The sequence below is a fragment of the Microplitis mediator genome, chromosome 9, assembly GCF_029852145.1.
Source record: "Microplitis mediator isolate UGA2020A chromosome 9, iyMicMedi2.1, whole genome shotgun sequence".
Taxonomy (NCBI): domain Eukaryota; kingdom Metazoa; phylum Arthropoda; class Insecta; order Hymenoptera; family Braconidae; genus Microplitis; species Microplitis mediator.
In genome coordinates, this window is record NC_079977.1 from 4,129,803 (window position 1) to 4,145,172 (window position 15,370).

The 15,370-nt window shown below is 28.4% G+C and overlaps 3 protein-coding genes across 3 annotated transcripts; all 3 read left to right on the forward strand.

Moving 5' to 3' along the window:
- Positions 1 to 1,194: 1,194 nt before the first annotated feature.
- LOC130674979 (protein 60A-like) lies at positions 1,195 to 2,883 on the forward strand. The gene is made up of 2 exons (XM_057480431.1): positions 1,195 to 2,420; positions 2,742 to 2,883. Exons 1-2 carry the CDS (start codon positions 1,195 to 1,197, stop codon positions 2,881 to 2,883), a joined length of 1,368 nt encoding a protein of 455 aa, XP_057336414.1.
- Positions 2,884 to 5,970: 3,087 nt separating this feature from the next.
- On the forward strand, positions 5,971 to 7,619 carry LOC130674936 (protein 60A-like). Its single transcript, XM_057480386.1, has one exon. The coding sequence runs from the start codon at positions 6,377 to 6,379 to the stop codon at positions 7,556 to 7,558; it is 1,182 nt and encodes a 393-aa protein (XP_057336369.1). The 5' UTR covers positions 5,971 to 6,376; the 3' UTR covers positions 7,559 to 7,619.
- A 3,491-nt stretch (positions 7,620 to 11,110) lies between these two features.
- LOC130674980 (uncharacterized) lies at positions 11,111 to 11,920 on the forward strand. The gene has a single exon (XM_057480432.1). It carries the CDS (start codon positions 11,111 to 11,113, stop codon positions 11,918 to 11,920), a length of 810 nt encoding a protein of 269 aa, XP_057336415.1.
- Positions 11,921 to 15,370: the final 3,450 nt, after the last annotated feature.

Genomic DNA, 15,370 nt, shown 5'->3' on the forward strand with positions numbered 1-15,370 from the left:
AAATATGATGACAACGGTATTAATTACAGTTATAATAATAATAATTGTTATTGATCAATATATTGCTCAATAAAACTTTTAAATTGTAATTAATCATTACAATTATCAACAATAAATAATATTTATAAAATTATTATCCGCGAAAGATCGATAGTAAATTTTCATCATTAATTTTGATATTTTGTTCCTTCTGTCAGTTTATAATTTATCGAATTTTAACGGAGGCTTATAACGGGATGTCTGCTACGAAACTCAAAAAAGTGGTCAAGTGGTCGCTGGTTGGACTCAGTACCTGCCGATTAAGGGGAGAGACATCACGGACAGGCTCATGACGTAGTCGACAGTATGAAAAACTGCGTCAGTATTTATATCTACACAGAAAAAATAATTTATTAGCGCGAAAAAAGTTTTACTCAACACAAGAAATTTTTTTGCATTATGAATTTAAAATAAAAACTGTCTTTGAGGGAAGAAGAAATTTACTGGAATGAAAAAAAAATTTATTGCTTCAAGAAAAGTTTTTTTTGCTCTTAGAAAATTTTTGTTTTCAATTCATGATGCAAAATTTTTCTTGCGGCAAGAAATTATTTTTTTCTGTGTACCCTATCATACTACATTTTTTGATTAATTACAAAACAGCGGGAAAAAAATTCAAATATAGTCGACTACCCGCCATAAGCCTGATCTAGGTAAATAAAATAATATTTCGAAAAAATGCACTTATTAATTTCAAAATTTTTCAAATGCGCATTTTTTTAAATTTAATTTTATTAATTATTTACTCTACTTATTTATAGTTTCAAATTTGTCTGACGTCTGCTACATTCGCACTCATATATTTTTCGGTAGTTCTATTAATTTATTGCTTTTACTTTCTGATAAGATTCGAGGAATGCCAATAATTTCAATTTAGAATAATACATTTAGTTCCTATAGTAAAATAATACTGGACTTTGAACCCTACAGGCATCAAAACAATAATTTAAAATAATTTTCCCAGTATTGTTGGGGTAATCCTGCAAGCAAATAGTAACAAAAGATGACGAAATCGGTTGTAAATTAATCCCTAAGAAGGAAATAAAGCTGCTTCAAATTGTCCGGACGTCAGTAGTTGAATGTACGTTGACGGCAAACGTTTTGCTCACTTGAAAAATTCAAAAGTTTTGTAATAAAAGTAATTTAAAAAAAAGCGCGATGTTCAAACTTATAATATTCGTGTTAATATTCAACATTTTGTGTAACAATTTTCAAGTTCCCGCGGTTCCTCAAGATGAAGACGAGACCAAAAAACTAGACAAAGAAAAAATTATGCTACAACGTCTTGGATTGTCCAAGCAGCCAGTGAACATCAACAGAACCGGGGAAGAAGAACGTTCTGTGACATCCTTTATGATGACAATTCACTCGGGTTCATTCGACCAATCGCCGTCTGTTAACAACACAAACGATAATTTTCACCATTTGGATTTCAAAAAAATAAACGAGAGTGACCTGATTGCGACTTTCATGCCCCAGCAACCGCTCAAAGGACGTGGCGGGAAGCCAGATAAAATCCAGCGCATGTGGTTTGATGTCTTGCTCATCGGAGAGGGCCAAAAAATCCTGGGAACTGACTTGAGATTTTATCGCGATACATCAAAAACAATCGATAAGTATCGTGACCTGTCTTTCAACATGACTGTCTACAGAACGGATCTAACTGGCGGTAAAAGAAATTTCATTTACGTCAACTCGACTATCGTGGACGCCGATTTCAACGGATGGGTTGTTTTGGACATCACCGATTGCTTCAAATGGTGGACCGGAAATATCAATACCAATAATGGACTGAAGATTATCACGACTCCTATCAGCAGAACGAGTTCCAAAAGATTTCATCAAGTGAAGCCCGAGCAACTGGGAATCGTTGGATTTGAAACCGATCCTGACAAACACGCATTTGCTGTCGGGTATTACCAGAGTACCCAGCAAGGTATTGAGGTACCCGAAGTCAGCAACGTCATCAGCAGACACCCCAGGAGTACGAACATCCATGACTATATTTTCGAAGATCAGTCTTTGGACGAAAGTCTGATGAACCCTTCGGAAATACGAACGAATCGATTACGCAAATCGAGGTGTAATTTAATAGACCAAACTCTTGATTTTGTTGACATCGGATTTGATTTTATAGTGTACCCTAGTATGATTGATATGAATGATTGCATCGGTACATGTCGATTTCCCTTCCCAGTTCAGGCGAACGCGACCAACCACGCAGTTTACAAAACTATGTTGGGAAAAAATGAAGTATCGAGACTAAACCTGGCCAATTGTATTCCGATTTCGTTTGCGGAACGGCAATTTTTGTATTACGTCAACAATAACATTTTGCTTCATTTGAAATGGAAAGAAGCCTCAGCTACTGCATGCGGATGCCGGTAATTATTCAAATTTTAATGACACTGAGGCTCTGTTTATAATGATTTAATGATCATTGTACAGCGTCTAGTGTCTTGACGTCACTTACAATTATTCTTCTACTATAATCTATAATATATAAGATGGATGCCGTGTCTATTTACCAATAATTTGTGCTCGAGTGTTCTTAGTGCGCACACAGTATTTAAAAATAAAATCTAATTACTTTATTTGATAATTAATATTAAAAGAAATATTAAGTTAAAATGAATTATCCAAGTGATGTATGAACTAGTGATATTTATGTTAATAGTATTAATGTTTTCATTAATTTTATTAAGTGGAGTGACTTTTGCCGCCGAAGAACCAGATGGTTCGCCAGAAATAAAAGAGAAATCAGATTTTGACATTAGTTCAGACGGTTCCAAAGACGATGAAGATCAAAGCCAGACATCGGCCGCGTTTTTCTTGGTCGACTTGTAGGTAATGATCTTGATCATCCAATGAGACCCAGGTCATCAGATTTGCTGCACCAGTTTTTCCAACATGGCGATAATGAAACACTTGTCGCTAAATATTTGAATTGCAACCAACCCGGCAATTGAGTCATATATGGTTCAATTTAAATGACAGAGGTGATGAACTAGTTTACGCTGTTAAATTTCTACCGGGATTGCTGACGAGTGTCTGAAGATTATCGGGGATTGTATGATGTCACTATTTATCGCGTTAATCCAAGGAGAGACCCCGAAAATTGGACACCTATTAACTCTGTAATCATGCCGGCTTGTCAAACTGGATGGTATTCAATTTATATGATGATGTGCTAAATTTTGGATGGATAATTATGAAAGTTATGGCATCAGACTTGGAACCTACTCCGAAGATCAACAACACGAAGAGTCGATCCAGAACTCAGGAATCCTATGTACCTGAAGTTCGGAACGTTTTTCACGCAACGAAAATGAAAATAATTCATGACATTTCTGTCTAAAGGCGAATTTAGGGGTAGTTGGGGGCAGCCTGTCATTTTCGGGTGACGTGCGAAACATTTCTGAAATTTAGATCCATTAGATTTTTTACGTTTCATTTCTTTTTCTTATTTTCGTTCCGCGAAAAACGTTCTGATCTTCAGGTACACGGAATCCTGGGTTTTGATGGCGAAGCTGATAAATTTCCTGAAGCAGATGATTTATATATTTATATGTCTGCGTATCCTGCTCTCAATGCTCCGTAAATATCATTAGACTTTTAATCTCTTTTCTTATTGGCTGATTCAGTCTTATCTTCATCATTTTGGGCTCAGTGACATTTAATATTTTGAGTGAAAAACGTCCGATTTAACGAATTGATTGTAAAGTTTGAAGCATATACTTTTTTGTGTATCGGCTCATTATGTTCATGTGCCAGATTTTGGACACAGAAAAAAAATTTCTTTGTAAAAAAACAAAATTTTTTTGGGGTGAGACAAATTTTTGAAGACAAGAAATTTTTTTTTTGTAGATTTCACATACTGGATTTTTTTACAATAGAAAATATTTTGATTTTACGGAAAATTACGGACGTATATTTGAAATAAATTGCGCTCTTTTATGTCAAAATAATAATTATTTATTTTGTTTAAATTAAAAATTTTTTGTAATTTACGGTCAGTAAGACGGTAAAAAAATATTTAAATATAATTTTATTTAATTAATTAATAGTGTAAATGACCTAGTAATTGGTCATGATCTGGCGATAACTTTTCAAAAATTTTGTAATTTCAAAATTTGAAATTTTATTTAAATATAGTAATTAAGTTAGTGATTAATTTTCAATATTATGGGTAATTAATTTTTTTGGAAAAATTTTGTACAAGTAATAAATAATTTATAAATTTTACAATAAAAAAAAAAAACTTTTTACTATCGTACAATAAAAATGATTTTTTTATTTATAGGATAGTTACCATTTTTTCATATATTTATTTTATAATTTTAATTATGATACTGAAATTGGCCGTCTAATTTTTCGAATTTATTCAAAACGATAAATTATAAAAAAAAATATTTAAAAAAATTCCACCTATAGTTCTTCTAATTTTCTACATGTGCATTTTTTTTTTTCTTTTTTTCGTCATTGATTTGGCCAAAAAAAAAATTCAAAAATAACCGACAATAAAAAAATTAATTACTGTCTTTAAAAAAAATTTCGACTCCAATTTATTAAAATTTCATTAAAATTCAAAAACTCAGTCAATTAAATGTAGACTTGAATTATTGCCCAATTTTTTTCAAATTTTCCTTTAAAAAAAAAAAAAAAATTCATAAATAACCGACAATAAAAAAATTAATTACTGTCATTAAAAAAATTTCAACTCCAATTTATTAAAATTCAAAAACTCAGTCAATTAAATCAAGACTTGAATTAATGCCCAATTTTTTTCAAATTTTCCTTTAAAAAAAAAAAAAAAATCAAAAATAACCGACAAAAAAAAATTAATTACTGTCATTAAAAAAAATTTTAACTCCAATTTATTAAAATTCAAAAACTCGCAGTCAATTTAATCTAGACTTGGATTAATGCCCAATTTTTTTCAAATTTTCCTTTCAAAAAAAAAAAAAATCAAAAATAACCGACAATAAAAAAATTAATTACTGTCTAAAAAAAATTTCAACTCCAATTTATTAAAATTTCCTCAGAATTCAAATACTCGCAGTCAATTAAATCAAGACTTGAATTAATGCCCAATTTTTTTCAAATTTTCCTATCAAAAAAAAAAAAAATCAAAAATAACCGACAAAAAAAAATTAATAACTGTCATTAAAAAAAATTTTAACTCCAATTTATTAAAATTCAAAAACTCGCAGTCAATTTAATCTAGACTTGAATTAATGCCCAATTTTTTTCAAATTTTCCTTTCAAAAAAAAAAAAAATCAAAAATAACCGACAATAAAAAAATTAATTACTGTCTAAAAAAAAGTTCAACTCCAATTTATTAAAATTTCCTCAGAATTCAAAAACTCGCAGTCAATTAAATGTAGACTTGAATTAATGCCCAATTTTTTTCAAATTTTCTTTAAAAATAAAAATCAAAACTAACCGACAATCAAAAAATTAATTACTGTCATTAAAAAAAATTCAACTCCAATTTATTAAAATTTAAAATCTCAGTCAATTAAATGTAGACTTGAATTAATGCCCAATTTTTTTCAAATTTTCCTTTCAAAAAAAAAATTCAAAATTAATGACTTGGAAAACCGATTGAAAAAAATTTTTTCATGACTCGAAGTTTTTATCAGCAAATAATTATTTTTGAAAACTCGGCCAGGTGTCGAAAGTGCAGTAAGTACTTAAAAGTAAAAATAAATATGAATTATCCAGACAAATATTTTAAGACTCTTCTAACAAACAATGACGTCATAAGTCCAGTCACTGATAATTTGGGTTTAATGCCCAAGTAATAAAGGCCCGTTATAAATAATTACCTGCCGTAATTCCCCTGATTAAAATTTTCCTGAGGTAAATTAAATTAAATAAATAACAAATTATTTATTTTATTTTATTTTTTTTTTTGTAAAATAGCGGCAGGTATCGTGAGCCACGTAAGCCTTATGCTATGCAGTTTTAAAATTTTAAGAACAAAGAATGTCAGAATATTAGTGGGTCGTACTTGAGTATTTTACCTGATGAGAACTACAGAGAGTTTACCGATAGATTTTCCAAGAAGGAGCAGCTAAATTGGGGAAAAACTCAGTTATCATTTTAGAAAATTAGTTTTACTCTCTAGACAGTGAGTCGCCTTCTGTCAGTCGAAAAATCTTCTCAGAAGGGGAAAATTTAAAAAAAACTAAAACCACTTACGAAAAATATTCAGCTCTAGACATTTAGTCGCCAGCTACCTTTTGTGTCGCAACCATTCTCTCAGTAAGCTCGTGAATAAATTAATTAATTAATCGCGACTTTGCACGCGGGTCAAAAAAAGTAAACGTCAAAATGAATAAATTTATATTTTTAATTTCATTATTTATCATCACAAAGTGTAACAATGTCGCTGCCAGATCTGTTTACCAGCAAGTAAACAAGCCAGAAATTTTGCTCAAACAATTGTTCCGATTGGCCGAGTTACCGAAAAAATCGGATTTCAAAAAATCCCGGTTGGAAAAAAGATCAGCGCCGATTTATTTGATGGACATTTACAAAAATACCGTCGATCATACGCCAGGATTTGAATACAACGAAACCGCCATGGATTTGACAGACCATGACTTCGACAAAATTAACAAGAGTGACGTCATAATGAGCTTCATTGCCCAGCAGCCGCACAAAGGACGTGGAGGTAAACCAAAATTTATAAGACGCATGTGGTTTGACGTAACGGAAAACAATAATGGCCAGCAGTTAATTTCTGCTGAATTGAAATTTTTTCGTGACTGTTCTCGTGTCAATAAACCGAGTAACCGACGTGCGTACAACGTGACTATTTACCGTCGAGTTTTTGTCAACAGTGTACGGAATCACGTCTATGTAAATTCAGTTATCGTACCGGAAAATTATCACGGCTGGTTTTCGGTAAACGTCACTGAGTGTTTCAAATTTTGGACTGACAATCCGGTTGACAACCATGGGGTCAAAGTTGTTGCGATGCCCGTCGGTGGTGACGGAAGAAGAAGTCGGAAGGTCAGACCAGAACATATTGGGATAGTGGGTTTTGATGGTGAACCGGAAAGATTCAGTTTCTTGGTTGGCTACTTCAGGGATTTTGGAAAAAATAATCAGCTGCTGGATAAAGTTATTGGCGAATTTTACCACCATGATAATTTTCATAGGATCAGCAAAAGGGCAGCAAGGAAAAGCAAAAATGTTTTGTGTAAATTGCATAAAGCCTATGTCGATTTTCGAGAAATCGGATGGGATGAATGGATCGTCGCGCCACCGGGTTATGACGCAGGGGACTGCGTTGGCGCCTGCCGGTTTCCGATGTCCGATTCTATGAATGGAACAAATCTCGCTATTATAAAAGAATTGTATCAGGGAATTGAAAATAATGAACTTTCAAAATCACACTGCACTGCTATTCAGTACGAGCCTTTGAAACTTTTGTTTTATTCAAATGAAAATACTGTAGTTTACAGAAGTTACAAGGACATGTCTGCTACTGCGTGCGGTTGCCGTTGAAAATTTGAATGAAGAAACGTAAAATTTAATTTTTGTATTTTTTTTTTTTATAAACTTTTTTTTAAATAAAGAAATTGGGCACTGGAGAGAAATGGCGGGAAAAATAGGATTTTAAAAAATTTAAATTTGGCGGGAAATTCCAAAATTCAAATTTAGTAAATTATTCTGAAATTTTTTGTAATAAAATAGAAATTAGCGTTTAATTTTTTTTACACGATATTTTGAAACTTTTGTTTTATTCAAATGAAAATACTGTAGTTTACAGAAGTTACAAAGACATGTCTGCTACTGCGTGCGGTTGCCGTTGAAAATTTGAATGAAGAAACGTAAAATTTAATTTTTGTACTTTTTTTTTTTATAAACTTTTTTTTCAATAAAGAATTTGGGCACTGGAAAGAAATGGCGGGAAAAAATTTAAATTTGGCGGGAAATTCAAAAATTCAAATTTAGTAAATTATTTTGAAATTTTTATAATAAAAAGAGTAATTAGCGTTTAATTTTTTTTACTCGATATTTTGTATTTATATTTTGAAACTTTTGTTTTATTCAAATGAAAATACTGTAGTTTACAGAAGTTACAAAGACATGTCTGCTACTGCATGCGGTTGCCGTTGAAAATTTGAATGAGGAAACGTAAAATTTAATTTTTGTATTTTTTTTTTTTATAAACTTTTTTTTAAATAAAGAAATTGGGCTTTGAAAAGAAATGGCGGGAAAAAATAGCATTTTAAAAAATTTAAATTTGGCGGGAAATTCAAAAATCCAAATTTCGTAAATTATTTTTAAATTTTTTGTAATAAAAAAAGTAATTAGCGTTTAATTTTTTTTACTCGATATTTTGTATTTAAATTTGTAATTAAAATCTGTACTTAATTAATTTAAAATTAAATATTTAATTTTATGTAATTACATGGAATAAAATTATTTTTAATGTATTATATATTTATTGTATAAAAATATTTTTAATTAATTTAATTTATTAATAAATATACATAGAAAATAAAGAAAAATATGTACAGATATATTTAATATTAATTGTAATCATTTTTGAATTTATTAATTGTGTAAATAAAGGGCAAGAAAATAAATTTAATTTTTATTCAGACGGTCATATTTTTTTTTATTTTTTAGTCTGAAGAATTGGGGCTTTTTTTTTTTTTAAGGAGAGTAAAAGTGTTTAGTAATAAATATAAGAAATTAGTTAACAAACTTGTTAAGGAGATATTTAGGTAGTAAGTGGATTGACTAGTAAAATAAATTGTCTATTTAGAGATATATATTTTTTTAAAGCACTCATGCATAGTCGAAATTCAGGTAGGTAACGATGACGTGTCGTTAAAAGAAGCCGAAATGAACACAGGATTAAGTACCTGAGATGTATGAGTTTTTAATGATATGGGAAATGGGAAAAACCTTGGGTTATTTTTCTTATCATTTTTGGCATCAGTGTCTTTAGTTTTTAAGCTTCGACATTTGGACATTATGTACGCAAGTTAAACCGACAAATATTTGGTGCCACAGACATTTTTTAAGATGCTTCAGTTTACTGAAAAATTTTTTACGCTTCTCAAGATTTCAGTCAAGGCCCTGCAGTAAATTAAGAAATATAAAAAAAAATTTCTTTTTTTTTTGTAATGACCAAATTTTACAAATCAAAATTATTTTTGTTAATAGTCAAGTTAAGGAGAGAGGGGCACAATACCCCCAAAATTTTATAAAAAAAAAAGTTTGTTTTTTTGAACATTTCAAAATCACTTTTGTAAATGAAATTGAGAATTTTTTTAATGATTTTGAAAAATTTGGTTATTATAAAAAAATAGTATGAAATTAATATGATTTTTTTTCTTATTAATCTATATCATTAAGGGAAAAAGGAAAATTTTGTTCCCGCCAGATCTATATGATAGAATTAGTTAATGTTATTGAAATTGGTATCATTAGATGGGGTTAGAGTAAATTTCGAGATCTTTTTACTTTTCCGGCGAAACTATTGGACATATCATAAAATGTCATGAAATCTTTTTTGTAGACAATTTTATTTCCTACAAATTATCATTGATAAATTTTTTTTAAATTCTGCATTGTATTCTAGTTATTTCCATTTTAATGCTTAGCATCTAAAAAAATAGTGATCTGATCGATTTTAAGAGCTTGGAATTAAAATGGAAATAACTAGAAAACAATGCAGAATTCGAAAAAAATTTATTCATAATAATTTGTAGAAAATAAAATTGTCTACAAAAATAAACTTGAAAATATTTCCAATTTTAAAATTTTAGATTTAATTAATTTTTTAATCTTTTACTTTAAGAAATATTTACTTTTTTAAAAATATTTTTTTCGGAATTAGAAGTAACTTAAATCTCTTACTGCAAATTAATAATAAATAATGACAGCAAATAAAAAATTAACAAAAGTAAGAAGTTAAACTTTTTGAAAAAACGAAAGTGTCAGTCGAAAAATGTTAATGACTTTTGTTTCATGATAAAAACTATTAAAAATTTTTTTTTCTTTTTCCGCACCCAGTAATTATGTGAACTGTAAATTTTTCTTCAAGAAAATTACTTATAAGAAAATTTAATTCGAGAAAATTCATTTAATTACCAGAAATTTTTTTTCACCTTTTTTAGGTGTCCTATTTTTCCCACAAAAAATGCAATTATTTTTTAAAGACAGCTGAAAATTTTTTCTTTTCACTTTGAATGTCATTAAAAAAAAAGATGTAACGTACTCGTTCCCAAAAAGTATATCCTTGAGTATCTCGTGCCCCCTCCCCCCTCTACTATTTATGAAAATTTAATTTTCTGTCCATTAAAAAAAAATTTTTTTATTATTGCAAAAAAATCAAAACTTTTAGTGTCATCTCAAAATAAATAAAAAAATTTTTGACACAAAAATTTCATAATTCAAAAGTACTCATGATAAATAAATTTCAATTTTTTTTTTTAACGGCAGCAGAAAATTTTTCTATTCTGAATGTCATTAAAAAAAAAAATTTAACGTATTTGAGTCTCCGAACCCTTAATATTCCCGTTACCTTGTTTTGCCCCCCCCCCCTCCCCCTTTCGCATTTATAAAAATTTAATATTTTTCGCAAAAATAAATTTTTGTCAATTTCCTTAAATAAAAAAATTTTAAATGATTGCAAAAAATAAAAAATCCAGCGTGGTCTCAAAAAAATATTGACACAATTTTCACAATTCAAATTCCCCATAAATAAATTTAAAATTTTTGTTTAAATAAATAATTTTAAAAAAAACTTTCCAAAGATTTATCTGAGCCTCGGGCGCCGGACATAATTGAAGGCGCCACAAAAGATAATTACCTTCATACAACTAAATTTGGATAATGACCTACCGTCTAGTGTCTAGACAACACTTACAATTAGTCTACTATCATAGTATAAAAGGAGTACTCTCTTATATATCAATCGTTTGTGCTTAAGTGTTCCCAGAGCTTACACGTATTTGAAAAAAAAATAAAGTTATTTTACAAAATATCTAAAATACTAAGTAGTGAAAAAAAAGTTTGAATTTACTAAAGTTATCAGTGATGGAACCAATACTCAAAGTAGTGTTTTTTGCACTTTTAATAAATGGAGTGGATTCGTTATATATCGTCGAAAAACCAGCTGATGAACCAGCGATTCAAGAGAACCCAGCCCTGGATAATTCAAGTCCTCCATCAAAAATGAGGTTCAATAAAAACGAATCCGCGATGATTTTCGCACTCGCTTCTATGGAACAAAGTGGCGCGAAATTACCTGCTGACGCTTACGATCGATCGCTCGCGAATATTTCACCGGATGATTTTTGGCGGTCATCTCAAGACGACACGGTTTCATATTTGCTGGCATCAGAGTCCCAGGAAAACGACCAACAACCTACAAGATTGAGCCACATGTGGTTCAATGTGGAAAAAATGGACGAGCGTTTAATTTCTGGAGAACTGAGACTCTACCGGGAATGCGCGGGCTTATCAAAATTCTTTAGCCGGCCGTACAATGTCACTGTTTATCGAATTGCTCCGAAGGAAACATACGACGCGTGGGTGTACGTTAACTCAGTGATGATGCCGGCTTGCAAGACCGGATGGTTTATTGTAAATATCTCCGAGGCTGTGAAATTCTGGATGCAATTTGGCGAAAATTATGGGATCGAACTTGTGACATATTCTGGGGATGACCGTCGCGGGAGATTTAAACCAGAGGACACGGGAATTGTTGATTTTAATGGCCCTCCTCAAAGACACCCTTTTTTGGTAAATTACTTTAACAACAGTGGCGATGATAGTTTATTTGGGCAACAGTTTATTAAACTGATGCAGAAGAGCGCAAAAGAATTCCGACCGTCGGAGGATTAGTAAATTATTTTATATTTAAATAATCATCATTTATTTTTCATTTTTTTTTTAATTTAAATAATTTTTTTATTTAATTTTGTACTGGGGTAATAAAAAAAATTGTGTTTTTTTTTTAAATTAATTAGTATAGAAAAAAAAATATTTTTTGCCGCAAAAAATTTTTACTCGCTCTGAGAAAATTTTTGATCTGTCAATTAAAAATAAAAATTGAGTGAGAAAAAAAATCTTGCGCAAGAAAATTTTTTTTGTGGGATAATTTAACTAGTAATTAAGCAAGGTCCAGATTTTTACTGTAAACTTTTTTCAAATTTAAAAAATTGTTATTTAATGTAAATAAATACATTAGCGCAATAAAATTTTCGAAAAAATGTAATATCGAGCAACTAAAATTGCTTGAAAAAATCTGTACAGGCAGTGGATAAAACTTTGTAAATATTTATAATAAAAAAAAATTTATCGTAATTTTTAAGTCAAAATTAGACTTTTTTTTGTAGAAATAAAAGCGAGTTTGAATGTAGCAGACCTAAGACAAATTTAAAATCATAAATAAATAATTGAAAAAAATGCACTTATTAATTTCAAAATTTTCTAAATATGCATTTTTTTTAAATTATATTTTATTAATTATTTACTCGATTTATTAATAATTTTAAATTTGTCTGATGTCTGCTACGTTCACACTCATAATATAAAATACTTATAATTATTATTAATTACTTTTTAATTAGATAGTAAAATTAAATTTATTTATTTAATCTGAAAAATAAGAAATCATTGACGTTAGTAAAATAAATTTGTTATCGATAGAAATTTAAAGTAAATAATTTACTAATTATATTTTAATTACACTATTGTAGTCTGAGAGAAAAGTGCATAGTAACCTGTACTATTCAGGTACAGGTATGAAAATATAGTCTCCTTAACAAATTTTTATTATTACTGGGACTATATACTAGTGTGAATCAGCATGAAAAAAAACCCGCATGAAAAAACATGTGAAAAAATATACTTTAAAATATATGAATATTATAATGTGATATATTGCACAATATATAAAATAATATTTATATTTTCGCCGTATTAATATATGATAATATATTGCTACATATTAATTATATATTTATCAATATAACTTTTTTTGTGTATGTTTAGCATATGTATCTTCGAATAGTTTATTATATATTGATATATTGTATTGAAAGTAGTATATTTATTGATATTATTTAATTTAAATTAAGAATTTTTTTTTCTCATTTTTTGTGCGATAGAAAATAACTTTTAAAATGTATTTTTTTATTTTTAATAAATAAATAATGTAAATGACCAAATAATTAGTCGTGCTCTGATTTTATAATTTCTCAACATTCTTGTAATTTTAAAATTGTAAGTATTGTTTAAATAATTCATTTAGTAAGTAATTTTCAAATATATATACATACATATTTTTTAAGATAGTTGATACAGCCGATATTTCATTAAAAAGTATCAATACTTGGTAGTGGCGACTTTAAATCAAGCATCACTATTCAGAATACACAAGTCCCGCATGAAAAAACTTCATGTGAAGAAATATACTTTAAAATAGGGGAAGGGGGGGGGGGGGCAAAACGGGGTACCCCCAAAATTTGATAAAAAAAATTTTATATTTTAAATGGTTTTTAAACATTCCAAAATCACTTCTGTAAATATAATTAAGCGTTACTTTGAATTTTTTTTGGTAAACTTTTTCAAAAATCAATTGTCAGTTGAAAAATATTAATGACGTTTGTTTTATGATAAAAACTATTAAAAATTTTTTTTCTTCTTTTGTATCCAATAAACGTAAAATATAAATTTTCTTCATGTAAATTACTTTAAAAAAAATTCAACTTAATCAAATTCGTTTAAAATCCAGAAACTTTTTTTATTTTACCTTTTTTAGGGGGTACCCCACTTTGCCCGCGGAAATGAAAAATTTTTTTTTTCAGCGGTAACTGAAAATTTCTTCTATTTACTTTGAATATCATTAAAAAAAAAGATTTAGCGAATTTGAGTCCTCGAAAACTTGGTATTTTCTTAAGTACCCCCTTTTGCCCCTCCCTCCCCTATATGAAAATTATAATGTGATATATTGCACAATATATAAAATAATATTTATATTTTTGCCGTATTAATGTATGATAATATATTGTAAAAATATAACTTCAATTTACCACAAACCATAGATTTAAACATATCAATTCTTCCATGTATGACCAATTATATACAGACAATATATCACTAATTATATGAGTCAAAATATATTTAAATTTTATTATATTTTACTTTATAAATTACATACATACCATCCATATATGACCAAAATATATTGAGCATTATATGAGGCAATATATATAGAAAAATATGAAACATTATATAAAAATAAATATATCATTAAAAATATATTTCATTAAATCATTAAAATCATTAAAAATAATAATCCAATATATGTAAAAAACATATATTCATAAATATATGTATTTTTGCCGCCATATATTTATCACATATCCACCATATATATTTTTCACAATAGTTGGTTTTCAATGTGGGCGTATTTTAAACAAAAAAAATCAAGTTACTTTATAAAATATCTCGGGCGTCGGTCGCAATTAGGACCAGGATTTCTGCTTTAATTTAAAAATAATAATCAATAATAAATGGTGTGAAATTTTTGATATTACGGCAAAAATATTGGTCGTATAAAAAAATTTTTAGAACAAAAGTTGTGGGAAATTAAATTTTATAAGAAAAATGTCTCTTATAATTTTTTCTTAGAACTAATAAAAAAGCCGTAATTGTAAAATTAAGGTTTTTGTAATTATCAAAAATTTGAATCATTCATTATGAATCTTAATTTCGGAATAACGGTGAAAAGATTGGTCATATCAAAAAATTTTTCTAATAAAAGTTGTTCAAAATTTAATTTTATAAAAAAAATGTCCCTTATAATTTTTTCATAGCACCAATAAAAAAGCCGTAATTTCAAAATTAAGATTTTTGTAATTATCAAAAATTTGAATCATTCATTATGAACCTTAATTTCGGAATTACCGGGAAAATATTGGTCGTATTAAAAAATTTTTCAAATAAAAGTTGTTCAAAATTTAATTTCATAAAAAAAATGTCCCTTATAATTTTTTCATAGCACCAATAAAAGAGCCGTTATTTCAAATTTAAGATTTTCGTAATTGTTAAAAATTTGAATCATTCATTATGAACCTTAATTTCGGAATTACGGTGAAAATATTGCTCGTTTAAAAAATCATACGAGAGATTTATTTCAAAAAATTAAATTTCCTACAACTTTTGTTTAAAAATTTTTATGATAAAACAAATATTTTCGCGGCAATATTAAACATTTAAATAATTCATTTAAAAATTAATGCAAAAATCTTGTCTAGTCATAATTATAGGCGCCACAAAAATATAATT

Excerpts from the sequence above, each read along its gene's own strand:
- LOC130674980 (XM_057480432.1), top strand. The coding sequence starts at position 11,111 with ATGGAACCAATACTCAAAGTAGTGTTTTTTGCACTTTTAATAAATGGA.
- LOC130674936 (XM_057480386.1), top strand. The coding sequence starts at position 6,377 with ATGAATAAATTTATATTTTTAATTTCATTATTTATCATCACAAAGTGT.
- LOC130674979 (XM_057480431.1), top strand. The coding sequence starts at position 1,195 with ATGTTCAAACTTATAATATTCGTGTTAATATTCAACATTTTGTGTAAC. Across the intron at positions 2,421-2,741 it reads GCTACTGCATGCGGATGCCG|TGGAGTGACTTTTGCCGCCG; the intron begins GTAATTATTCAA and ends AATTTTATTAAG.